The sequence below is a fragment of the Rhamphochromis longiceps genome, linkage group LG23 (genome assembly GCF_057381845.1).
Source record: "Rhamphochromis longiceps isolate RC_006_pf linkage group LG23, R_longiceps_female_GT1.1, whole genome shotgun sequence".
Lineage (NCBI taxonomy): Eukaryota > Metazoa > Chordata > Actinopteri > Cichliformes > Cichlidae > Rhamphochromis > Rhamphochromis longiceps.
Genome location: NC_140578.1, coordinates 7,623,091 through 7,649,466, shown reverse-complemented (window position 1 = coordinate 7,649,466; position 26,376 = coordinate 7,623,091). Strand labels below are relative to the sequence as shown.

Here is a 26,376-nt window from a genome sequence, read left to right as displayed (position 1 = left end):
AGTGTGTGTGTGTAACGAATTTGCCTGTTGGTTTCTTCATGTCTTGTCTAATGTTTTCATGTGTGTGCGCATGCACGGGTTTGTTGGTATGGGTATATATGTATGTGTATATGTATGTATATGTATGTATGTATGTATGTATATATATATATGTGTATATGTATATATATATATATATATATATATATATATATATATATATATATATATATATATATATATATATATATATGTGTGTGTGTGTATGTGTGTGTATGTATGTGTATATATATATATATATATATATATATATATATATATATATATATATATATATATATATATAAAATATATATAAAATTGTAGGTTGTGTATCCTTCAGGTGTTAATAGGGTTATTGAAAATGTGTATATGTGCTATGTGCGTATGTGTGTATATACGTAGGTATGGATAGATAGAAACATATATGTGTATATATTAAAAAAAAAAATTACACATAACTTATAATGTAATTACAAGGAGGTATTTCTGTAGTCTATTGATACTAGATAGTGGAAAAGGGGTGGGATTAAATAAGCTTATGCTTCTTCCTGCTCCTTTTTGAACATGGACGTTATTTGGAGTTGTGGTTGCTCGTTTTCCTTTTGTTTGCTTTGTTCATTTGTCTCTTTTAATTCTATTTTTTTATATACTTTTTCAACATGTTCAAAATAAAGATTCAATCAATCAATCAATACATTTGGTTAATTATGCATTAAATTGGCATAGAACGCGTATAAACTAGTATAAACACAGTAGCTGAGGAGATTGGGAGCAAAGTTACGTGTTACTTTTTTTTTTTATTACATGTGAGGTACCAAACTTAAAATGTTGTGCCCTGTCCTCCAGCACGCATGTTCGGAGTGAAGGCACGCTTGGGGTAAACTGTCACTTCCTGTGTTTTTGTGAGCCTCGCTTCATTTAATTCGGCGAAGCCTGTGACTGCAGACAAACTCGCATTACGCCAAGCCAACTGACCAACGGGCGACCCAGGGTTACAAAACAAACCCAACCTCTCTGGCCAACAGTTTGAGGAGCTAACGAGGGTAACGCAGAAGCTAAACAGCTAATTCGAAATGGCGACTGCAATATACTTGGAACATTACCTTGACAGTAAGTATCCAGAATGTGGTAAATTTCTGTCAACAGATAGAAAATGCAACTTTTAAAGGTTTAATTTATTATACATTTTTGGACGGCGGTTTCAATGCAGTGCGTTTGCAACTAACAAGCTGTTAGGTCATTAGCCCGCCAGCTAACTGGTTAGCATTACCTTAGGAGTGATAAAGGTGGGGTAGGTAAGATCTTAATGTGTCTTGTCAGATTCAGTCAAAGGGGAATGTAATAATTAACTGTTTTCACATATTTAGGAAAACTGACTATAGGTTGCAACCGTTTCTGATTCATGCGCTAGCAATGTTGGAGCAGCCTGTAGCTACGCAACTAGCATTAGTTATATAAGGGCATTTAGAGATAAATTGTTATATTAACAGTCTTTATATTTAAGCTAGGTTCATTTTAGTCACAGTTTGTGTTTTTATATAGGAAATCATTTACAACCTGTTGGTTGCCGCGTTTCCCGTAACAGTTTACGCGCCTGGGCGGGGTGTTTGAAGTGTGTCACATGGCATACAGAGTGTATTTACTTGACAGTTGTTGTTATCATGAGCCCTTAATAATGTCTGCTTTTGGGACAAATGTAATACATGTGAAGCGTTATTTTGTACAGACAGATTGTTACACGACAACATTCTGCAATTCATGCACACGTGAGTGTATGGTTGTGATGGTATTTGTGTTGTGTTTAATGTGCAGATTTGACCTCAAGTATTTTAAATGTTGTATGAAATGTTATATAAGTATAATGACAAAAGTAATTTTAGCCTTTAGCATTAAAGGTGAAGAAGAGAATGCAGGCAGGATGGAGTGGGCAGAGACAAGTGTCAGGGCAGATTTGTGACAGAAGGATAGCAGGAAGACTGAAAGGGTTGAGTAGGTGGTAGTGAACGCTAACAAAAAGATTATGATTTGCATTGGGAGTGACCAGGTTGGACAGAATTAAACTCATAAAGAGAGGAAGTAGAACAAGAAGGGCTTCAGTGTAAAGCTTAATGATTTCTAAGTTGTAATTAATGTCATAATAACCTCTGCTCTTTACTTCTTATTTATATTTCTTTGATTTTAAAGCATTCAGTTGAGTTTGTGCATTTGCCTTTTTAAAAGGCATTACAGCACAGGTTATAATTAATTAAGTGTGATGATTATGTTCAGAAAATGTAATTGGAATGAACTGTTAGGCATTAATATTGTCTAATCTTTTCTTTAGGTATTGAAAACTTGCCATGTGAGCTACAAAGGAACTTCACTTTGATGCGGGACCTGGACAACAGAACTGAAGGTGATCATTTAATCTCTTAACATTACAGTCAATAAAACGCTCTGTGGACTTATACAAAATAAACAAATGGCTCTGACAGTATAATCTGTGATACCTGAAAACCCAGTTTAGCCAGGCTCCTTATGTATTAAGTTGTGCCACTTACCAGTAGTCTTAGACAAACAGTTGTCAATAGTTTACATCCACTCACTTTCGACCCTTTGTGACTAGAGAAAATCCAAAATATATTCAAACTTGTGCATCCAAGTCTTGTTTGATAAGGGTATTAAAGATTTATGCGATGCAGTCATTCCACCCTGGAATAAGAACAGTTCAAGGAAATCATTTAAAGGAAATTATTAATTCATAGCAAGAGATACGAACTCTATATATACATTAAGGTTAAAGGCATATTAAGTTGGCAGATTCTAATTTCAGTATAATATACAGAAATGAACAGGATTATTAAATTATTAGATTTTGCTATGGAGTTCAGAGCTCTTGTGGGAAAGTGACCTACAAACCAATCAGATAACAGTATTCCTTGTTGCTGTGGTAAATCTTTTCCCACCTTAATGTATATCAATGTTACAAACATTAGGTTGCAACATATTGATATGTTAGATTTGCATGAAAACAAATAATTTATTCAATACAAAATAATTGATTTTTTTTAAAAAATAGTTTATATTTTTTTTATATTTTTTAAATATCAAAATTTAAACTTAAATGAATAAAACATTTGACCCTGTTTTAGCTCTATGCAAACTTACCATGGCATTCATGCCTACAATAACTGTATGAAAATTTCTGACCATAACTGTAAATAGGAAGCTTACATGTAATATTTTATCACTAGTTTTATTCAGCACTTTAATAATCATGTTGTTGTGCAGAAAAGAAAGGAGAGATCGACAAACTGGCTGAGGAGTACATCGCAAATGTCAAGAATCTAGCTTCTGAGCAGAGAGTTGAACACCTGCAAAAGATCCAGAATGCCTACAGCAAGTGCAAAGAGTTCAGTGATGACAAAGTCCAGCTCGCAATGCAGACATATGAAATGGTTAGTCCGAAACAATGTGTCTCCTGTCACTGTCCAGATTCTAATGTCATATTATTTTTGTTTTTTGTCCCTGTTTATCAGATTTACATCATCAATGTGTACATGTACTCAGATTTAAATATGCACAATATCTTTCTACCGTAGGTGGACAAACATATCCGCAGGCTGGATGCAGATCTGGCACGGTTTGAGAATGAACTCAAGGAGAAACTAGAAGTGAGCTATGACAGTACAGAGGGCAGAGGTTTGAAAAGTAAGCTGAGTGACTGCACGCCTTTGATCATAAACGCAACAAAAGACAAGAGTTTTAAGTGTGTAATAATGCAAATATTTTCCCCAGAAAATGATGTGCGGGGGCTGAGAGAGAAGCGTGGATCCAGGGGAAGAGGAAGGAAAGGTTCAGATGAAGATTCTCCCAGAAAGAAAAAGATGAAAAACAGGTAAGTTTGAACCAGTGCTTCAATCAAACTCAAGTTTACTGGATAATTGGCTCATGTTTATATTTAGTTCTAACCATGCTCTGTATGTTGGTCTTTTAGCCCAGACTTGAGTGACGCTCTCCTGCCTATGCAGCCATCAGACGTGTTGGACATGCCGGTCGATCCAAATGAACCTACATACTGCCTGTGTCATCAGGTGTCATATGGAGAAATGATAGGATGTGATAACCCAGATGTAGGTTTTCACTTATAATTTCTTCTTAAGCTTTATTGTAAGAACCTTTTTGACTGAGCAAGTTTAGGTTTAATTTTTAAATTGACATTTTTCTTTGTTATTCTTGGTTTTAGTGCCCCATTGAGTGGTTTCACTTTGCTTGTGTTGATCTCGCCACAAAACCCAAAGGAAAATGGTACGTTTTTGAGTAGTAACAGTGTTATTCTCTTTGTCTGTGATGAGAATATAGTTATTCATGGAATCTTACGCTTTTTCTTTCTGCAGCAAATTAACATATTCCCCTCCTTTTACTCTGTCAGGTTTTGTCCGAGATGCACCCAGGACAGGAAGAAAAAATGAGTTTTCATATTTCCAGAAGTGCTTCTCTAACATCTGTACTTTGAGTAGAGTTTCGTAATGTCATAAATATATAAAATATTTTAGTTCGTACAGCGCACCATATAAATGGTGGATCATAAAGCTTTCTTTAAAGGCCTAATCCGGAGTTGGAGTATATCTATACTTGTTGCTTTACTATGTCCGTGTTATTGGATTTCAAGATGCCTGTCTTTGTCCAGTAGCTCTAAAATGACTAGTTTACCTATGTATTATTTGTCTAATCTGGGTAAATCTGGGTAATCTTCTGGGTGTAGTTTTCACAAATTGTCATTCAGAAAGTTGTTCCTCTTAAGTCATTTGCTTTGTGTGCATGTGTGTGTGTGCGCGCGTGTGCATGTGTAAAGACTAACTCAAAAACCCGGATTGTGTCTTAAGCATACTTGAAATGTCAGTTTTATAAATGACTTTTTAAAATAAATTAACAGCCTGCTGAGAATTTACAATTCAGATGCCCTAATCCATGTGTAAATGGTGATGGGAAAAGGAATTGTCAGTTTTTTTGTTACTACCTCCTTAGGGAATACATCGGCACTGCAAAAATGACTGCAATTGATAACAATGTAAAAAACTGTTTTGATTAGCTTAAACCAAACTAGCAAAGCAATGTAAAGTCATTCTGTATTGCATTTTAACAAAAACCTGCGACATCTTTGAATGTATTGTGGTACTTATGGTCAGTCAGTCAGTCAGTGTCTATTGTCAACTGAATGAGGTATTTAAGCACTTTGAATGACATTTTCCCCTTACAAGGTTTGATAATGCAGGCTTAGTTTTATGTTATAGTTTATCTCTTTTAAAACTTTGCCATAGAACATCATGTCAGACCATATATATGGAAGTGTATATATATATTTTGTATGATATAAAACTATTTTGTGCACACATTTTTTCCCCCAAAGATATATTTGTTGTATTGCTTACTTCCTGGTGTACACTCAGATTTTATTTAATAGGATTTTAGAATCTTCATATTCAACTGTGAATATCACTCATCTAGGTGTAAGCCACAAATAAAAGAACCAAAGTCTTTGTATTTTGTAAAATTCAGTATTTTATAACAAATAAAGATTCACTATTATCCATGCATGATTTTGTTTACTGCAGCTTAAAATGGAATTAATGTTTGTTATCAGGTTGTTCTCAAACATTGTTTGGTTTTGTTTCCCCTGATTTAGAAATCTTCCTCTAAACTCTGCCTGTTTCATTCCATGAATGAAGTCTAGGTGTTGCTGGAGGCCTGTTCCCAAAAGCAAGTTGTTAAAATGGAGTTTATTAACCCTGACCTGAGGGAAACTCTTAACAAACTTAAACTATGGGTTAGTTAGTTGGGTAACAGTATTTCAGGTGCAGTAATTTGCCTTAACATGGGTGCTTTGTCATCAGTGTTAGAGACTGCAGTCACTGGATGTCATAAATTTAATATCTGTCTTTTGGTTGTCACAAAGGCTACGTTCACACTGCAGGCGAAAGCGCATCAAATCCAACTTTTTTTGACCCTATGTGACCCATATCCGATTATGGTATGACAGTGTAAACAGCACAAATCTGATATTTTCACATCCGATCTGGGTCACTTTCATATGTGGTACTGAATCCGATACATATCTGATGTTTTAGAAAGCGACTGCTGTTTGAATGGTCATGTCGCATTAAATCAGTCTTTTACGTCACTGACACAAGACAGATGCCAATTATCAGCGCCCGAGAAGATTTTACAGATAAATGCTATGGTACACAGACACCAAATCATAGCTCTAGTTTCCCTTGATTAACAGGCTTTGGTCTTTGCTTGCCATTAACGGAGGTTCAAGGTGGTTTTTTGTTTGATTAAAGGCATAGTATTTCTACTATATTGACATTTATTGAAGCATTGCCATCTACATCAGTTGGGTTGTATGTTCCTGCAGTCTCACTATAGATTTACAATCTACATTCTTAATTAAAACATTGGTAAAAAGAGAGTTTCAAAATCCATCATCTGATTCATTATCCCAGCTGCACTTTTCTAAGGTGGTCTTAGTGAAATCAACTTCAAAGTCGTAAACAAAGTCAGGATCATCTTTGCGTCTCCGGTTTTTCTCAAACAGTTCGTCCATTTGGCCTTTCTTGCGTGCCAGGTCCTCATCGTCCAGTTTGTTCAGGTCTTCGTCAGGGTCCAGACAGAACGAGGAGAGGCTGTGCTCCAGACTGAAGCCCTGCATGTGATCGCGCAGGATAATGTGAAGCTTCTCAAGCTGGCTTTGAGAGACACCCTCCAGGTAGTCCCTGTGCCGAGGGTTGTTCTTCAGCCTTTCAGCAGCCATGCTGTAGTCTGGAAGAGACAGCATGAGGTAATAGGTTGGTTGTAGTCCTGCCCAGTTACTTTGTGGCAAGCTACAAGAACAAACTAAGCTACATACATATGTTAATGCAGTGTGCATTCATGACTCCAGCTCTGATCACAGCAACTATGTCTCAAAAAATGGGCTAACAAGAAAACAAAACAAAAACAGGAAGGAAAAAACGCAGTACGATAAAGGTAGATTTCCATGTATTACATATTAGTTATTTATTATTAACATTCACTAGCAATGACCTTAGTTAAACAAAGTAAGATGCTCCTATTTTAGTCAAAAATAGGAGCCTGAGGCTCAACAGCTTGCAGGTAATCTACCTGCTGCTATCCACAAGATATAGAAATTAAAACTTCAGGGGCTCATGACTCTGACAGGTTTGTTAGATTTACTAGAGTATCATATAATTATTAATATACAGCAAACGAGGCTAAAATAATATTCTCACACTGATTCTAGCTATTTCTATTCTTATATCTAGCAACATGTGACATGGAGCAAAGAGAACGAGTCCCAACGTGTCCGTGGTGCCTTACCGGAGTATTTGGAGAAATTTCGCACAGGTATTATTCTTTTTCGCACCTTTTTGGTTTCCGTGTGCTCATAAATTAAAACTATGGATGGAGGGCTGAACTGCACCCCGCAGCGCTTTGCCGCAAAACGCATCCTGTACTTCTATTACAACAAACAAACTTAACTCAATCCGACCATCAATTTAAACATGTTTAAAACAGAAACATCCCAGCCATAATTGTTGCTACTAGCGCACAGTATGAATAAAAAAATTGAGCAGCGGCTTCAGGGATGATTACGCGTTGCCAGGTTGCCAGCAGAGCCTTCACGTAAAGACGCTTCTGTCTGTTGGGATGCCTGACGTTAAATTTCGGATTTAAAAAAATAATATAAAATCATTTAACTTTCACGTATCATCATTATTCATTTTATTCCTGAAAACTACTTTCTATGTCTATAAATGTTACTAAATGTTTCCTTAAAAGCTTGTGTTTTTCAATCTCTACACAGGCACATTTGCAGGCTCCTTGAAACTACAAAAGGGGCCTTCAAAAATCCTCTTCCGTAAACACTTCAAAGAAGCGCTAGTAGCTGTGCTTGAGTTAAATAAACACGCCTCAGCGTTGGCCATTATATTTTTTAATGTATTTTAAACTGTTCTATGTTGTTTCTGCGTTGAGCTTATTCTCGAAATGTCTCTGTTTGGGCGAAAAGGGTACGTGAACTAGGTTTTACGTGAAAACTCGATAGTCATTCAATAAGCTCTCATTATTATTGATTGAAGGTCATTTAAATTAAGTTGTTGGGTTTTTTTGTTTTTGTTTGTTTGTGGGTTGTTTTTTTTGGGGCGGGGCGGTTAAAGTTTGAAGGAAGCAATAGTATTTTTACAGTAGACAAAAAAGTGCTGTAAATATACCCCTGTATGGATAACATGACTTATATAATCTAGCACAGTTTGAAAAACAAATGCACCTTGTTCAAATTCAAAAAGCTTTTACCTGATCAGTGTAACCTGCTAATTTGTGCAGATGAGATTCAGAACCACTGTGATCTTCTGAGGCAGTGGCTTGCGCCCTCATCTGTGAGAGTGGAGCTCAACAAAAAGGGTTTCCACAGGTATTCGGTTGTTTGTTTTCTCAAAAGAAAGCTGTTCTGCCTTTGGGGATGCTTGTCAGGAAAACCAATGATATTTTCTAATATGTTTTAGGGAGGTGACAACTACAGTTGAGTTCAGATCCAAAGAGCTCAGTAGTGTCAAAGTTTTGCTGATTCATAGATGGCCCAGAGATGTCTATGTTGATCCATATCAACTTGCATCCCTTAGTGATCAAAATGATTGGAAGGTAAGATGCCGAGCAACTAGATATAGCATAACACAGTGTAAAATTCTACTACAAACCACAGTCATGTACAAAACATGTGTATAGTATATATATTTTTTTTATTTAATTATTTCTGTGTTAAACTTTGTAAGATATTACTAGATTCAGCCATTGACCTTGAGGTTCCTGCTCACAAAGCTTCAGGATTTGTCACCTATGTGTATCCTTTCTCCACTGGACCAACTTCCAAGTTATTCAAAGTAACAATTCCAATACATGGTCGCTACCACAAGCCCTCGTTTGATGGAAAAATGTTGAAATCTGTTGACATAGAAGTTCCAGAGCTGCTGCTGCGGTCAGAAAAATGTAAGTGGATTCATTTCATTTTATAGCAATTTCTGACACTGTGTAAATCTATACAGACGGAAAACAATGTTAACCAAATGTGATATTTAAAATACAATTTTGTGTCATAATGTGTAATGAAACAAATTAACTAAATACATTAAATCAACCTGTTCACAATACAATTTTACCTGACTGCATAATTAAACTAAATGATGTGGGAGCGTAAAAACCTAAATCTGTATCTGTTTTCTATGAAAGTGGAGTGTCAATGAATATTACCAAATTATTTCACTTTTGTGGTTGTGGATACAACAGTCATAGGTTACATACATATAATAAGTTTAGTGATCAAAACTTTATAGTGTGAAAACAAAAACGTGACTTAAAGCCTTTTCACGTTGGCTTTCTGAAACACTTTCTTCTAAAACTATTTCTCTTATCCAGGCGCACAGCTCAGCAGCTTAGAGCCTCACACAGTTGTGGATGCACCATGCACTGCCAGCAATTCAAGCACTTGTTCTTGGGTTAAAGTCAAGCCTCAGCAGGTGATTGTGAACAATATTTCAACAAATCTTGAGTGAAAAGGTGATAAAAAACAAACAAACAACAAAACTCAATTATTCGCTTGTTTCCCTTTTGCCTTATAGGATCTCAATCCAGTGAGTTTCCAGCTCCCAGTGGGTGATGGGTCTTTGGTGGCACACGTATGCGGAGGGACTCTTCTTGTCACAATGATCTGCTGTGTGGCACTGTCCAAATACATGTGGAAACATCAAGTCATTTAAATAGCTAAAATTGTACTGGCATTATTTATTTTTTTATCAAACTGACAAGGAAGAGGCACTTTCAGTGTTGTCATCTTATCTGCAGAAATGCTGCAAGCAGAGAACAGGACTAATTGAGATGGGAAAGAATACTGAGATATTGCTGAAACAACAGATAAATGCTGAAAGATATCAGAATTTATCTTTTTCCATTCCAGCTAATGTAACTATGTTTATCTTTGTGAATCCTGCAACCTGTGCAAGCATTTTTCCTGCTATGACCTCATTTTGGGAGGATCATGATTCTTTATCTGTTCAGTTTAGCGCACCTAATTAAGGAACATGTTTTTATCAATTAATTTGTTCAGTTTTGGGCTATTTGGTTGTGATTTTCATTTATTTTTGACTGTAAAATGGGCTATTATAATAACACAATTATAAAACTGGAGTCTACAGTAGTATAATCTGTATTTTAACACTGAATAAAATGTATATAGTTCAGATTGCTATAAATACAATATAACAACAATGTTATCAGTATTCTTTTCTTGTGGCAGTTTAAAGAATGCCATGATGAGGTAAAGGTCATATCCATTTGAGACAGAGTACCAGGTGTCATCCTGTGCCAACGTTTGGATGTTTGATTTATGAGTGACAAACTGTGCTGCCGTGCATGCTGTCAGGAAAAACTAAGTTTTTTATTCTTTCAGCTTATGTCTTGTCTTATTACATCTGTTATCCAATTTTGGTCTCCTACAAGGCTCCATTTGTAGTTGTATGTTCTTGACCCTGTTGGGTAGTGCATGTGGCACTACACAACATGGAACATGGAAACGCCTTCAAACAATGCAGTCAATGAAGAGCCAGTCCAATATTTTTCTTGTTTTGCAGAGAAAATGCTTAGGGTAATTTAGAAATTGTATAATCACATAGTTTGTTAAAAAGAATTAAGTCTGCAACATATTATGCATCACCAATGAGCAAAGAGAGGCGCATAGTCACACAGTGTCAACACAGTAGAAGTGTTTTTTGAAGTCACCCTCTGTAAAATTTAACTAGAACTTTCACCACCAGGTGCAGCATTTTACTAGAAATACTTCATGTAAGTATCAGCTCCTGTGTAGTAAGAAAATGTACCTGAGATCCCCCAGTAAAGATCTGGATATGCTCTCTACCTGAGAGGATCACAACTGTCTTTTGTCTAAATCACATATCAGTAAGAGCACACGCACTGCAAATAGCATCTGCTTCATAGCTATTTTTGACTGGGAAAATTAGCACCAACAGCTTTTATCATACCAGTAATATACTCAGCATCCTCATTAACTCCTCCTCTTGTTTTACTTGATTTCCCTCTGGGAGGTGATGCTGCTGCTGATAACGGTTACTTTCCAGGTGCTTCCTCTGCTTCTCCATATTTCCTCTTCCTCTCATGTTGACTTTCTACACCATCTTGTGGAACAAACTGTTAATACAGAATAGTACGATCTAGCCCTATTTTAACTTCAGTTGATAACTATATGCACAAAATATAGACATTTTTGTTATAAAGTCAGTTTTATCTGTTGGAGTTGGTGGAAACGAGTGTCAAGGGTGATTTGTGACTGAAGGATAGCAGTAGAGTGAAAGTGAAGGTTTACATGATGGTAGAGAGACCTGAGACGAGATGGCACTGATAAAAAGTCAGGAGGCCAAGCTGGCGGTAGCGGAGCTGAACATGTTTAGATTGTCATTAGAAGGGACCAGGAAGTGCACAGTCAGAAATTGAGGAGGATGTTGGGATAGGGTGAGATGGAGGCAGATGACCCACTGTGGCGACCCCTAAAGGAAGCAGGGGAAAGAAGATGAAGAACCTTATAAGTTCTAACTAGTTTATGTTCTAAGTAGTTTATGAACTATACTGCAGGAAAACTAATAAGTAGTTAACCCATCATCTTCCTTTTTCAATATAACTAATATATTATATGTCTATATTGTTTTTCCTCTCTCAAAATAGGCCTTTGTTGTTGTTATAAAAATTTTGCCCTCATTTGGAATGAGTCTTTGTTACTTAACATAAGTCTGTACATTTTTCTGTCGTTTCTCACAGCTTGAGAAACAATGATGCGTGTATAGAAAGTAAATTTGCTAGTATGTTATTTGCTTTTTTTCATTTACGCCATAAAAATCTGAGTAAAATTAGGCTTTCAAAATTAGGCCATTTAAAATTTCTTAAGGCAGGAAAATAAACAAACGTTACATTAATGTCAGATTAGTGAGAGAAACCTGCCACACTTCATTTATAATTTACAAAATAATTGCTCTGCAGCTGGAAAATTACGTCTGTAAATGCTGAACTACATTACCTTAAACGTCCACTTTAATAGGTTTCAGCATGTTTCACATTTTTATTATTCTTAATGCTTAAAAACGTGTTATTGGAGCTCCGGGTATGATCTGTGTGGTTTTGCACACGGGCTCTGATTTTTCCTTTCTTTCTTTTTTTTCTTCTTTGCTTCAGATAGCTGACTGTCTTCGCCATGTAGTTAATGTGTTGTCTTGTGTGGTTAGCGTGTAGTGTCAGAACAATGAGGCGACTGCTGTCTTCAGGTACAAAAAGGAGTGATACACCTGCTGCTGTCAGACCTGCAGATATCAGGCTGTGATGTTCTCCTTTATAGTGGACAGAAATATTTGGAGTGGCTCAAATAATTTGTGTGGCATCTTATTGAATGCAGAACAGCTGATTGTTCTGTAAATAGTTTGAAATGGTTATTTAAAAAATCAAGGTAAAAGGTAAATGGATGCAAATAACTTTGTTGTTTGCAAAACTTGTGCATAGGATTTTAAAATTGACAATTTATATTTGCATTTAAAATTATGAAATATGATTCATTAAACAAGTTTGTGGTTGTTACAGTAAAAAAATATAACTTTTTTCTACTCTGATTTTATGTTTTTTGTCTGATTTTAGATCAATTGTGTTAATACAGCATGTCAAAATGAAAACATAACTGTAAACTCAGTTACTAACTTGAAGAAGTAACTAGTAACTATAATTAATTACTTTTCAAAGTAACTTGCCCAACACTGGTTTTCACACACCATTCATTTGAAACATTTTATTGAACAGGCCAGGGCTGGGTCGGTAGTTCCGCTTCCCCTTCGCCATAGCGGAATTATCCAAGGGCCGAAAAGATAGAAGAAAAGTTGCACTGTAAATAGTTGGAATAACCTTTGTACTAAGTTATTTATACGCCGGCTGTACCACCGGGGAGCCCTTGTTACGGGGGAATAACTTTTAAAGGATATACAGACGTTTTGCACACCGTCGAGGATCGTTCTGGACTGAAGTTCCAATCAAGTTTAACTGGTGTGGATTCTCCGGTAAGCTTCTCTGCTCCTGCGTCGCCTTCTTTAGCTAAATAAAGCTCATTTGTGCGGAATAGTTTGTGAATTGGTATGTTTAGTGATTTCTAAAGCACCGCTTAACAGTGTTATTTTTGGCGGATCATGGGGAGGAACCTTCAAGCTTGGTTGTCAAGTTAGCGTTAGCTGAAAGCTCTATTTAAGGCTTGCAGTCGCTGTTATAGCTTGCTAATGTTAGCTTCTGGCTAGCACACTTGTTGGCCAAGTAGTTATCCTAGCGTTAGCCCGCTAGCCGCCCCTGTTGTTACTCTCTTGAAGGGCATTTTGAGTAGACATTACAGTAGGAACACCGTTATATGGAAATATGTGGGTCATTCATGAGGTTGTGCTCGTACTTTATAAACCTTAAAATGAAGAAAGTAGGTGCAAGCTTTTCATTTTTGTGCACTAGATAAGGAGCAACTTCGTTCTTTGATTGTCATCTGGGCTCCTCTTCCACCTTTCAGATGTTAGAATACGAACTGATTATTCGAGTTAGTCTGCTGTGTATCATGCTTATGTTTATTCTTGGGTACCCCTGTCGACTCTATGCGCAGTTAACTTTGTAAAGTTGGTGCAGCAGGTCTCTGCAGCAGCTTTTTCACAAGTACAGAGAAAGTGTGATGTCTCTGAAAACATGTCAAGCTTTGTGTAGGCTTTTCTGTCTGCTCAGGGTTCTTACGAAACATTACACCTTCCAATGTTCCTACTTATTGAACCTCTGTAGCAAATTTAACTTATTATTTTATTATAGAGGGTGCTTGCTTTCTTGTCACTACACCCTGTTGTATTTCTAGCTTTATTACAGCGTAGTTATACTCTTTCATATATCTGTTTTTTATCCAGGTACTTCTTGGTGTTTTCTTTCTCCTGCAGTGCATGAACACACTAGTGTCTCATGCTGATGTGAGCGCCGCCTTCCTCCCTCACCACTTACTATCCTCACACGCTGTATTCCTGTCCCGGTTAGCCCTCTGAGGCTTGTAACCACCTCCTGGCCATGTGTGATAACGGAGATCCTGAGGATAAACCCCCTGCCCCTCCGGTCAGGATGAGCAGCACTATCTTCAGCACTGGCTCTGGCAAAGACTCACTTTCGGCCAACCACAGCTCTAAACCGCTGCCTTCTGTGCCTGAGGAGAGGAAGCGCAATAAGATCATCTCAATCTTCTCTGGGGCTGAAAAAAGTGAGATAAAAAGATTAAAAGTTTGGCCTAAAATAAGTTCAAGTCTAGTGTTTGTAGCGAGTGTTGTCCTGGTCAATTTGGATAAAGGTTCATTTAATTTCAGGTGGTAGGAAGAAAGATCGAGACAAAGAGCGACCAGAAATCTCACCGCCTTCAGATTTTGAACATACCATACATGTTGGGTTTGACGCTGTAACAGGGGAGTTCACGGTGAGTTCGCTGTTTGGTTATTTTCATTTTTCACTCACTAAACTCTGCTCTCTTGTTACCAAAGCACAGCATGTCCTTTAGATTAGAGCTTACATTATTGGACACATTTTCCTTTCTGTTTTTAATACATAGGGTATGCCAGAGCAATGGGCTCGACTACTCCAGACGTCAAACATTACCAAGTCAGAGCAGAAGAAAAACCCACAGGCTGTGCTTGATGTCCTTAAGTTCTATGACTCTACAGGCAACGGTCGTCAGAAGTACCTCAGCTTCTCATCCTCTGGTGAGAATGTTATGTTTTTGGTACCCTATTTAGGGGTAAACTGATCAGTGAGTGTCACAGCTTAATGACACTCAGACTTTAAGTTTTAAATTGACTATACCTCCATGGTTACTAAAAACACACTTTTTTTAAATTCACAGAAAAAGACACATTCACAGTAGGGCCTCAGTCTGTAAGTATCTTGGGACTTTTAAAAGGTATTTTTTTATGTATTTGTTTTGTCTAATACATGTTAACAAAATCTGCTGTGACTTTATACAAGGCTGCCAAAAAAGGCACTGAACCCTCATCTCCAAACATCAAAGACATAGATGATGATGACGATGATGAAGCGCCTCCACCAGTTGTGGCACCAAGACCAGAACACACAAAGAGTGTAAGTCACCTGCCAGATGTTGGCCTTACTGCGTAACGATTATTATCAGAATTCATGATAAAATATTTTTATTTCAACTTCTAATTCTAATGATTTTGTTTTTCCTTTTTTTAAATAACAATTTAAAAATAATCTTGATCTTTGGCTAATGTTTGTTGTATTTTGCAGGTATATACTCGCTCTGTCATCGACCCCATCCCTGCTCCAAGCACGTGTCCGGACGGAGATGTGGCCTCCAAGGCTGCAGACAGGCAAAAAAGGAAGGGCAAGATGTCAGACGAAGAGATCATGGACAAACTGAGTAAATTTTTCTTACTTCATCATTAGTCTCGCATAAATACAGTAGACATAATTCATTTTTCCTGTCACTTCCATTTGCCATTTTCTTTTAACACGTTTTAAATGTGGTTTACAGGAACCATAGTCAGTATTGGGGATCCCAAGAAGAAGTACACCCGATATGAAAAGATTGGCCAGGGGTGAGTTACTTTTTATATTACAGTTTTAATTGTTTATGTTATAAAACAGGCAGTTGATTTTCAATCTTTATTGTCCAGACCTAAGTAAATATTTACAGCGAATAGCCTTTTTGATATCAGATTGTAGGGCTTGATCAATATTATCCATTTGCATATACATAACATTTCGAATGACTGAAATGCAAAATAAGAAAGTGAGGAAGCGATAGGCAAAACACACTTGGTCCACGTTAGTAGTGCTGATACTGAATAGTTTATTCGTCAGAGGCCGCTCTACAAGTTTCCTCTTGGGAGCAAGTGTTTGGAATGCCACAAGCAACGTAAAGGAGTAATTCACATCTGCTTGTAGCTGTATGAACAAGTTTGTTTTTAAAATGGACTGTTATATTATCTTGGCAGGGACTGATACATTAACTAATAAATAACAATGAAAGTTTGTTTGCTGTATCTGAAAGAAACGGTATCAGTTGATATGCGATATGAGATTTTTAAATCACCAGAGATTGGTATTGTTTAGTCTCTTGTAGATACTCACAATAGGAGGAGCTGAGTTTTAAACTGGTGAAGTTATTTACTGGCAAATTTTGCCAGGAGGGCGGTCTTGTCTGTAACAGTTTCACCATTTCTAGTTTGACAAGTTCTTTTTTTCTGTTGTGAAAAGGCCCTGGAGCAATGTTACCATGAGAAAAAATAGTAGTAGACTAATAACTTTCATTATTAATAGCAGATGTGTCATATTATTAATGTTGATTAATATGTTTAATGTTTTAAAATCCCTTGTTTCTCCAGAGCAGGATTTTTAAAAGCTTTTTCCAGAAGGTGTTATAAAAACAAAACAGTATAGCAGTTTGACTCTGTTTTTACTTCTGATCATCCCACCCAAAAACAAAGTGAAATTTCACAACCAGCTTTTAGGTCGGAGAATCTTCAGCATCGGGTTTCATGTCAAAGTTTAGTTTATAAGATTGACAAGTTATTTATAAGTTACACATGAATACTTGTTTTTCTCAGGTAGTACATTCCTAATCAAGATGTGATTCCTCTCAACTCATACAAACATAAATTCTCTTCAGTATTACTGACCTTAAGTAAAACATTTAGTGAGTAAAAATGCATTTGAAGAATAATTGTGAGTATATAGTTTCTTAGAATATGTGTTGAAGTAAATAAATAATCTTCCTCTTTTTACAGGGCATCAGGAACAGTATTCACAGCCATTGATGTATCCACAGGACAGGAGGTAAAGACTAAATCAGTAATGGACTAGATGGTGTCAAAAAAAAGAAAAATAATATGGATCATAGCAAGCGGGGCTGAGTGACAAGCTAAAGCCATTTTTGAAAGGATTGGACTGCACCTTTTGTTTATTTTTTATTATTCGCTTATAAAAATGATTGTGAGGCAGCTGGTAGTTACTAAAAAGATTATTTGGGTGGTAATACGTAGGTGCACAGTTTTAGTTTATAGTGAGCAGATGAACACTGAACATGTTGTAGCTAGAAAGAGCTTTTAGGGAGTTTTACTAGAGAGATAACATGGTGAAGGTGTTCAGGTGGTACATTTGAGACGTTGCTGTGGAGTGAAGTTTGTAATGATCTGGGTTGCCAGGAATTTTGTAAGTGTTGTGAGTAGTTGGCTGTGTAGCCAGAATAACAGGGAGACCCATCCAAACAACTTTAAAGTGAGAACTGCAGTGCATTGTGTCTCCATCAATGCACCTGACAAGTAGATCTGATGAACGATGTACTTTATTTATCCCCAGAAATGATAAATTATTGTGTCATAGTAGCCACAAATATGAAAAACAATCTAGCTCAATAAAAAACAAAGTTTTATTATTTTAATTGTAGCAAACAAAAAAATGAAGAAGTTGAATTAAGTTAAACTGAGCAAGAGCTATCTGTTATGCAACAAGAAGTATCTAAAGTCCAGCATCTGCACCAACCACTAAATCCACTAAACTGCTTAGAAACTCATTTTATCTCTTAAAGGCATATGCGTATGTGTTTTTTTACTTTGTCTTTCATAGGTTACTGTGTGACGCTTTACATTAGGAGGAAACATTTTTGAATGTTAAACCTAGAGTGAACTAAAGGTCATATATGTTTTTTCACACTGCCAGGTCGCCATTAAACAGATCAACTTACAAAAGCAGCCGAAGAAGGAGCTGATCATCAACGAGATTCTAGTGATGAAGGAGCTCAAGAACCCAAACATTGTCAACTTTTTAGACAGGTGAGAGTGAACGTAAACCTACAGCCTGGCAGGTTTTTAAACTTTTTTACAGTACTTTTTGTCTGATTGTTCACATGCGTTTGTTTTATGTGCCAGTTTCCTGATGGGGGAGGAGTTATTTGTGGTGATGGAATATCTTGCTGGTGGCTCGCTGACAGATGTGGTTACAGAGACCTGCATGGATGAGGCCCAGATAGCTGCTGTCTGCCGAGAGGTACGTTACATTTTGCAGTCCTGTAAAACAAACTGACCCCCACTTTATGTAAAAGGTATAATAAAAAACGCCATCTTTCCCTCTCTCAATTCTTTTTTTCACCCAGTGTTTACAAGCATTGGATTTCCTACACGCAAATCAGGTCATCCACAGAGACATCAAAAGTGACAATGTGCTGCTTGGGATGGATGGTTCTGTCAAGCTGAGTGAGTCCTGTGCTGTAATTATGATAAATATTGCATTGTTAAATCCTTCCGGTGTAAATTGTTTCACTCTTCTTCATGTCTTCGACAGCCGATTTTGGCTTTTGCGCCCAGATCACTCCAGAGCAGAGCAAACGCAGCACCATGGTAGGCACGCCTTACTGGATGGCTCCTGAAGTGGTGACCAGAAAGGCTTATGGGCCTAAAGTAGATATTTGGTCACTGGGTATTATGGCCATTGAGATGGTTGAAGGAGAACCTCCCTACCTGAATGAGAATCCACTACGAGTGAGTGCAGAACACTTTCACACATTTTAGTTTAGACACCTTTAATATAGTGTAGAGCAGCGTAGGGAAATATATACCATTTTTAAATGAAATGTTTCCAATTTATTCATCTGTACAGTGTCTACAAGGTCACAGTAAATCACTTAAAACTGAATCGGTGATTTGTGTCTGTCGGACTTTTGGTGTAGTTAGAAAATAACTGTGGGCCATAGACTCCCATGATTCAACAGAAAAGCAGGATAAACACTTGCCTTTGTTTATTTTTAATGTTTTCTGATTTTACACCCTGCTCCTTTTTACCACTATAATGAACTTTATTACCCTATATTTCACACTTTGCTTTTTCTGACTTTGTCGCTCTTGGTCTGTTTACTTTATAAGTGACAAGCTTCACTTCTTGTGTGGAATGTGCTCATGTGGATTGGAATATCCCCAGGCAAATATAGAAAGTTGTGCAGCATTAACTTTTGTAGTACATTTCCCTCTCAGCCAGTTTGACTTGATTCATTTCCTTTAAGTGTGTTGTTTCCCAAAACTCTGCTTTTAAAGTTTTTGTTTGTTTGTCTCTTCCCCTTTGGCAGGCATTATACCTAATTGCTACAAATGGCACACCTGAGCTTCAGAATCCTGAGAAGCTGTCTCCAATTTTCAGAGATTTTCTAAACCTGTGCCTGGAAATGGATGTAGAGAAAAGAGGCAGTGGCAAAGAGCTCCTGCAGGTTACAAACGATTCCAGTTATTGGCTACTCTTTGAACTCTTCAGTGTTTTACTATATTTGTGTTTCAGGCCAGTAATATTCTCTTTTCACATCCACATCTTTTTCAGCATCCATTTTTGAAGCTGGCGAAACCCCTCTCCAGTCTCACACCTCTCATCTTGGCAGCCAAGGAGGCCATGAAGAGCAATCGTTAGCTGATGAAAGTAGCTATCCTGCCTTCCCATGCTGTGCACAGATATGTGCCAACTATTTAGATTTTGTGCCAGACAATAGGCTGAGAGTGGTGTGCCACTCTTGATGCACCAGCCTTATAAGCCCTGACAAACCTCACTGTGAAGAAGACCAAAAATCTAGAGCACAACCCCACCGCTGTCCATATGAACTCTATTCATTCTCAGATGTCAGAAGACAAGTCAAACTCAAGTGCGTAGTATCAGAGTCGGGCATAGTTAATTTTGTACATCAACTCTTCTGGTGATAAGTTAGGGCTAGGCTTGTATTTAACTTGGAATGAAGAAGATGCCTAGTTCTACTTAGTTTTTTTTAATCAACTGCCTTAAACAAATGCAAAATGTTGCCTAATGTATTGTTGATTGTCTCAGTGTCTCTCTTCCCGTGATTTTTACTACCTTTGTAATTGATCTTTTCAGCTTGTTGGTGTCTTAGTTATTTTGATACTTGAATTTTATGTTTGTCCCCCTTCTTGTCACATATTGTCTCATTCAGTGAACACTTGTGCTATTTCCACATCCACCCATTGTTTAAGGACATTTCTTTTATTGGTTTTATAGGAAAGATTTCAGTGGAGTCATCATCATGAACATGTGTTGTGATTATGTCGTTCTACATTTGTTACACACAACAGAGCTACTGTACCTGTTCTTCCCCTGTATCTTTATAGTCTCCTGATACCAGAGGCGCACCTTACAGGTAAATTAAAATGTTAGATTGACAGGGTTTCTACTTTCTTCTCTGTTGTTATTAAAAATGAGTATTGTATGTTGAACTTTGTCCTTTGTGTTCGTGTTGACTAAACAAATGCTCTTGTTTTTCCATGTGTATATTGTGTACTTAACTAGTTTGAAAAACGTGACCATATGATACTGGTTGGATACAAAGGCTGGTAAAGACAATTTGTTAACGGTTTCTCTTCTGGACAACTAACAACTTTGTCTGCACACTCAAATAAATTCAACTGTTTTTACTTTTGTGATTTGGATGTGAATGTGATTGATGTGTAAAGAGATCATCCGTTACTTCTTAAACCACACAAAGTCAAAGTAGTATAGAACAAGAATTACAAGCCCTGCAATTAATTGGTTGTAGAATCAATGAATAATTTCTCTGTGATATCGTTTGATGTTGATATAACTAAACTACAAAGATACAAGATGCTTGTCGGGTCTTTGAATGGTTGTAGACAGTTAATTCCTAATCGGATGATTTTGTATTTTTGATTTTCCGAGGTGTGAATCACGTTGTGTGCCTTTATTTTGAAGGATTAACCCGGAAGTATATCAGTTGTAGCTACTTGCAGAGGGTCATACTGCTGTGGTTAGAAGTAATCCGCTGTTACTATTAGGGCTAATTTGTTATCTGACTTTTGTGTGTAATGGCGCTCCACTTGAAAGACAAAGAAGCTTACCAGAGACTGAACTACCTTTACCAGGTTGGAGAAAGTTTTAGTTAATTATCGTCACGATGCTTCCAGCTACAGTCACATGCAACATAAATGCTAGCATGCTCTCTGTTTTGAATGTGGTCGCTCAGCTGGTTTCTTACGTTTTGTCCACAGGCTGCACATTGTGTTTTAGCTCAAAATCCGGAAAATGTGGAGCTGGCTCGTTTCTACTGCTTCTCACAGAAGACGATTGCAAAGCGTCTCGTTCTCAGACAGTAAGTTGAGATGATAATCACGTGTACTTAAATACTGATTTTTAACAAATCCCGTTGATCACATTGTCTGGGGAGCAAAAGAGTAATGCAGGATATTTCGGCGTGCCACAGAGCTCCCTTTAGATCAAGTATTGAACTACTGAGATGAAAATGTCACAGTTAAAAAAAAAAAAAAAACAACAACACAAGTTATTGAAATAGTGTTAAATATACGATACCGTACGAACTACACAAGCACACATAAGGACCAGAGATCGTTTAGTGGGCCCTGTGCTCACAGACCAGCAGCTCAGTTGGCATTTGTCTGGAACATCTGCCACGTTTACCCTGCTGTATTCACAAATGAGAGCAGTCTCACACTGACAATGTGTGGACAAGTGTTATGATGTTAATGTGTAGCTGTGTGAAGATTCACATATATTTACATGAGACTGGTCTAGGAGCTGATGGACAGTAGTAAAATCAGAATGTACTTAAAGATGGACTAACATTTTAATGTTTCAATATATGTAGAGATCCATCGGTGAAGAGGACATTGTGCAAGAGGTGCTGCTCTTTGCTCATTCCAGGTGTAACTGCTACAACAAGACAAAAACGTAAGCCCCTATTATCTTTCAATCCCTACTTAATGTAGGCTGTCACTTTCTTGTTTCAGAAATGGTTGATAATGAATAAATATTAAAAATGTACTTATTTATTTATTTAAACTGAATTTCTTTAATAAGGAAAAAACAGCAAGACTCGTTTTACCGTGATGAGATGTCTCAGTTGTGGACAGAGGAAGACCTTACTGAATAATCCAGATTACTGTTTATGGGCAGACCGAGCCGAGGCTCAGCTGGAGCAGCAAAAGCAGAAAGGTGACAAACTTAAAACTTATATTTAAGATGAAACATACCCTAACACAATATGGCTTATATAAGCATGCTGCCAAATTCAGTAATTAAGAAATTCATGTTTGCTTGCACGGGACTTTTATGACAAAAAAATTTGTGCTGATTGTTTTTTCTTTCTTTCATACAGATTCAATCACTTCTGCTAAAAATCAGCCAAAAGACACAAAGAATGACGGGTCACAGACATCAAAACTCAGTTCTGCTCCAGGTGCTACCAGCACGTAGCAGCCATGGCTCTGCTCTATTTGCTTAAGGAAGTCAGATTGAATTTTGACATGAAATTATGCCAAACTTTTTTTTTAGAGAATTTGGCTATATTCCATTCAACACAGTGCAAATGGCTTGTAACTGAAAAACTAAAAGGACCAAAAATGGTCCCAGGGCCTAAGAGGGGTTAACATACAAAGGACTGTTCTTAATAAAAGCTAATATATAGTTTTGTTGTGTCACATCCACCCACAGACTAGAGAAGGGTTTTTTTTTTTAAATGTTATTTAAATGAAATTACTTCTTTTCATTTTATTGACAGCTTGTTTGTTTGTTTTTTTACTTTTCTGATTACAAAGGGGGGGGGGTGTTTTGTTTTTTATGCTAACACTCTAACATTGCTAATTTTTTTTTCATATGTATCTTGTAAATTGTTTTTTTTTTTGTTTTTGTTTTTTTCAAATAAAAACTTATGTCATGATTAAAAAAGAAACAGAGGACAAAATTTGAAGATTTTCTTTCTTTCTTTATTTTTGATAAATTGTTAAATTAAAAACGTCTCTTTACAGCTGAGGACTGGTAAGTAAAGATTTGCATTTCTGCTTTGTCTGTCTTGGGCACTCTGAAACGTGTCTTCTGGGAGTATAGCAGATTCTTGGCAAAGATTCTGGGAATATGGCCCTTGTACAGGAGAACAGCCAAAGTCATACCTAGAAATCAAATGTTTATTTTATGTATTGTGTTAATTTTTTAAGACCTGAAAGAACATGCACATTTAATCAGTTTACCTGTGAGAGAGCCCAGCCAGTAAACCACTGCATACTCTGCAAAGGTAAATCCAGAACAGTGGAAGGTGAGTCCATATGCCAGTGATGGATTCATGTAAGCTGAGGTATAACCTTTGGCTGAAGAAAAGAATAGGAAAATACAGTTTTCGTTAAATTTCCAGCTTTAAGTCCTCTGAACTTTCAAAGTAAAAAAAAAAAAAATGCAAATAATGGATCCCAAAAAGCAGAAGGTAAAACGTTTAAATAAAAGGAAAGGAAAAGGAAAGCCAGTTATTCCCAGGCTTACCTGAATGGGACAGGAATGTTAGGAGGACAGCAATCAGCGGCACTCGGATCAGAGCAGATCGGCGGCATAGGTTTAAGTGGATGATGTGCAAGACGAGGGCACAGGCAAACTCGGTAAAAAATCCCTGAAGCACAGAAACCAGCAGAGATGTGCTGCACTCACTGATCATCAGGTTTTTGATCATGTGCATGTCTGTCAGCTCCAGGCTCCAGTAGTATTTGGCTGCAAGAAGGCCTAGGTGAGCCCCAATAAACTGGGCAGCAACATCAAGCAGTGTGGTTACGGTGGTGGCCTCAAGCTTCATGAATTTCTGCACAGCCAGGCTGGGATTCCCTGATGCATCACCACAGATTATACCGTGTGTGAGCAATACCACAAACAGTATGGTTAAAGTCACATCAGGCCCCAAACCCCCGGCCCACTCGCCCACCTCCGCGATGGTCTGCACCTCCAGCCAACATGCCACCAGCATAAAAGAAGATGTAAACTCTGAGATGAAGCTGAACCGTGGCCGTTTTTTAAGGAGAAATCGAACTGAGACTACAAAAGTCACAGCAGCCACAAAGTATCCGAGAGACGCATTCAGTCCAGACATGGCTCATGCGAGATGTCCCCTTCTGTGTTTTGAAGAAAATGAAATTAGTGAGGGGCTGAATTTACCACTGTACTCGCTGTTTGACAACGTGGCACATGCACAGACACAATTCTTATCAGAGACACGTCAGGGTTTTTATCCCGCAACCACCTGCCAAAATACACAAGGGCTTTTTCAAGGTAAGGTCACGAAGCTGGCCTTTATTCAGTGATCATTTATTATCATCATTTTGTAAAAGCTCAGGTTAAAATTACTCCCCACTCTGTCTAGAAGAAATAAATATACTGTGAATTTCTTGATACTGAAAGTCTTGGGGGGTTTCTTGTTTTTGTTTTTTTATTTTTAGATAAAATTAATATATGAGGATTATACAGCTTGGAGTCTGTATAGTAAATTGAAGCATGTATTGGAGATAGTTATAATTTTTAACACTGAATCAGTGTAGACCTTTTTCCCTGAGGGACTCAAGCTACTGTGAGCTATTGCACAGAAAATACATTTTTGCAAGCAGGTTACCTTATCTCCCCAGCTACCTCCTCCATCTCACCTTGGTGAATACTGAGGTGTTCCCAGGCCAGCCAAGAGATGTAATCTCTCTGTGGCAAGGGTGTACCCTGGGGCATCCTTCCGTTTGGACATGCCTAGAACACCTCGCCCAGGAGGCATCCTGATTAGATGCCTAACCACCTGCAATGTTGAACCTGGAACAACATTAATTATGATGATGTGGGAACAATGCTGACACGAGGAAATCAGATCGTCCAACCAGGACCACCTCAGCTGTAGGAGCCATTCATATGACCCCTATGGAAAAGAAAACATCAGATGGAAAGAGCACCTGGTGGTTACACCTTAGCCCATGGGGGTGCACATACACACACTTTTTATATGTCTATACATATATAAATAAATGTAGTATGTATGTCCTAAGACGGCAACATGATGACGAGTAATGCTACAAGAACTCTACCACATACATAGCAGATATAAATGGCAAAGGACAGAAGTTCAAGACATTCCTGATCATAGGACAGATATGAGGCAGCAATAAAACTCTTAATCTTATCTGCACATATCTTAACATTTCCCTCGTGTGCGTTAATGCTTTATTTCAAGCCTTTATAATCTACAACCCTCAAAATATAGGAAAGAAAATTAGGTTTAAAATACAACCTGTTAATTAAAGTGACAGAAAACTGTTAATAATCTTTAACAAGAGTCAAAAATATAAAACACAATTCAAGACAATCCATCCAACAATTAATGAGATATTACAGCCAGGCATTTTTTCTTAAAACTAGACTGAAAGAAAACAAAAATTATCTGCTTTGAATCAAATTCACCTTCACCAGTTTTGTGTAAATCTGTGTGAACTCTAGCTAACCAAACTCATTATCCAGAAGACTTTTAATATCCATTTATGTTTGGGATAAAAGCATCACGTTTTTTAATCGTCCCAATAGCCGTGGCCTCAATGCTCCTGCAAACTAATCAGGAATAGCCCAAGGAAGAAAAGTAAACCCCCATCAACAAAGGCCCATCTTGACAACCTATTCCTTTTCTCCAAGGATCAACAAGTTATTGTTGTCTGACAAATTTCAGCTTATTACTTCATCATGATGAAGGCAATAAGCTGAAAATATGTTAGTCAAACAATAAAGTTATGACATTTCCTACACATGTTGCTGTAGCTTTAACCTCTGAACGTGCACCTTGGAAGTAGGTGAGGTGAGCATATTTCGGCACAGGGAGCTCTGTTGTCTCCAGAACATACTTGTTCCTGTCATGTGCTGTGTTTAATGACTGAAAACAGCCCACTGAAGGAACAATGGGCTGGGAGGTCAGTTCCTTCATCATGATTATATGCAAATTCTCATGACTGTTGATCAACAACAGTCATTATGCAAATGTACTGTTTAGAAGACCGGGGAAACCTGTAGTCACCAGAAACTGAAGAAGTCACTTGGATGAGTGACGAAATGTTTCTCCCACTGAAAACGCTACGTCCAGATGTACAGAATCAACTTTTGGAGATACATTTTATACTGCTGCTGCATGTGATCATAGTGTGAAATACGATTCATGCAATTAATTGCATGGGTTACTTATAACTTTATATCTGTATATGTAAAACCACAAATCTAAAACTTGTGTGAAAAATCTTGGTGCAACAATAAAAGAGGGCTTTAGTTTCACTAACTATATTTGTGCTGTAACTAAATCAGCCTTTTGGGATCTTAGTAATTTGGCTAAACTGGGATATTTTTATCTGGAGAAGCTCATTCATGCCTGTTTTTCTGTAGACTGTTGCAATGATCTTTTCCTTGGTCTCCCAT

At 37.4% G+C, this 26,376-nt stretch overlaps 6 protein-coding genes across 7 annotated transcripts; 4 read left to right on the top strand and 2 right to left on the bottom strand.

The window, feature by feature from the left end:
* The first annotated feature begins 930 nt into the window (after window positions 1-930).
* ing5a (inhibitor of growth family, member 5a) lies at window positions 931-5,595 on the top strand. Its single transcript, XM_085398844.1, has 8 exons — window positions 931-1,131; window positions 2,345-2,416; window positions 3,292-3,458; window positions 3,603-3,711; window positions 3,799-3,898; window positions 3,998-4,133; window positions 4,247-4,308; window positions 4,433-5,595. Exons 1-8 carry the CDS (start codon window positions 1,095-1,097, stop codon window positions 4,470-4,472), a joined length of 723 nt encoding a protein of 240 aa, XP_085254970.1. The 5' UTR covers window positions 931-1,094; the 3' UTR covers window positions 4,473-5,595.
* A 444-nt stretch (window positions 5,596-6,039) lies between these two features.
* cep19 (centrosomal protein 19) lies at window positions 6,040-7,679 on the bottom strand. The gene is made up of 2 exons (XM_085398845.1): window positions 7,381-7,679; window positions 6,040-6,822 (listed from the first exon to the last, which is right to left on the bottom strand). Exons 1-2 carry the CDS (start codon window positions 7,508-7,510, stop codon window positions 6,476-6,478), a joined length of 477 nt encoding a protein of 158 aa, XP_085254971.1. The 5' UTR covers window positions 7,511-7,679; the 3' UTR covers window positions 6,040-6,475.
* Window positions 7,680-7,922: 243 nt separating this feature from the next.
* On the top strand, window positions 7,923-10,986 carry pigx (phosphatidylinositol glycan anchor biosynthesis, class X). Its single transcript, XM_085399384.1, has 6 exons — window positions 7,923-8,072; window positions 8,386-8,473; window positions 8,565-8,700; window positions 8,832-9,045; window positions 9,472-9,572; window positions 9,675-10,986. Exons 1-6 carry the CDS (start codon window positions 8,000-8,002, stop codon window positions 9,810-9,812), a joined length of 750 nt encoding a protein of 249 aa, XP_085255510.1. The 5' UTR covers window positions 7,923-7,999; the 3' UTR covers window positions 9,813-10,986.
* Window positions 10,987-12,908: 1,922 nt separating this feature from the next.
* Window positions 12,909-20,585, top strand: pak2b (p21 protein (Cdc42/Rac)-activated kinase 2b). 2 transcript variants are annotated; one of them, XM_085397989.1, is made up of 15 exons: window positions 12,909-13,157; window positions 14,055-14,365; window positions 14,469-14,575; window positions 14,708-14,858; window positions 14,999-15,030; window positions 15,121-15,234; window positions 15,403-15,535; window positions 15,650-15,713; window positions 16,905-16,953; window positions 17,836-17,948; window positions 18,045-18,162; window positions 18,269-18,368; window positions 18,457-18,653; window positions 19,235-19,372; window positions 19,480-20,585. In XM_085397989.1, the coding sequence occupies exons 2-15, from the start codon at window positions 14,179-14,181 to the stop codon at window positions 19,564-19,566; spliced, it is 1,590 nt and encodes a 529-aa protein (XP_085254115.1). In that variant the 5' UTR covers window positions 12,909-13,157; window positions 14,055-14,178; the 3' UTR covers window positions 19,567-20,585. The 2 variants fall into 2 exon arrangements, with proteins under 2 accessions (XP_085254115.1, XP_085254114.1); XM_085397988.1 differs by having other exon boundaries at window positions 14,025-14,365.
* Window positions 20,586-20,883: 298 nt separating this feature from the next.
* rpp21 (ribonuclease P subunit p21) lies at window positions 20,884-22,705 on the top strand. Its single transcript, XM_085397991.1, has 5 exons — window positions 20,884-21,041; window positions 21,168-21,268; window positions 21,782-21,864; window positions 21,994-22,128; window positions 22,292-22,705. The coding sequence occupies exons 1-5, from the start codon at window positions 20,985-20,987 to the stop codon at window positions 22,387-22,389; spliced, it is 474 nt and encodes a 157-aa protein (XP_085254117.1). The 5' UTR covers window positions 20,884-20,984; the 3' UTR covers window positions 22,390-22,705.
* A 160-nt stretch (window positions 22,706-22,865) lies between these two features.
* aqp12 (aquaporin 12) lies at window positions 22,866-24,134 on the bottom strand. The gene is made up of 3 exons (XM_085397990.1): window positions 23,446-24,134; window positions 23,160-23,276; window positions 22,866-23,081 (listed from the first exon to the last, which is right to left on the bottom strand). The coding sequence occupies exons 1-3, from the start codon at window positions 24,038-24,040 to the stop codon at window positions 22,921-22,923; spliced, it is 873 nt and encodes a 290-aa protein (XP_085254116.1). The 5' UTR covers window positions 24,041-24,134; the 3' UTR covers window positions 22,866-22,920.
* Between the last annotated feature and the right edge of the window lie 2,242 nt (window positions 24,135-26,376).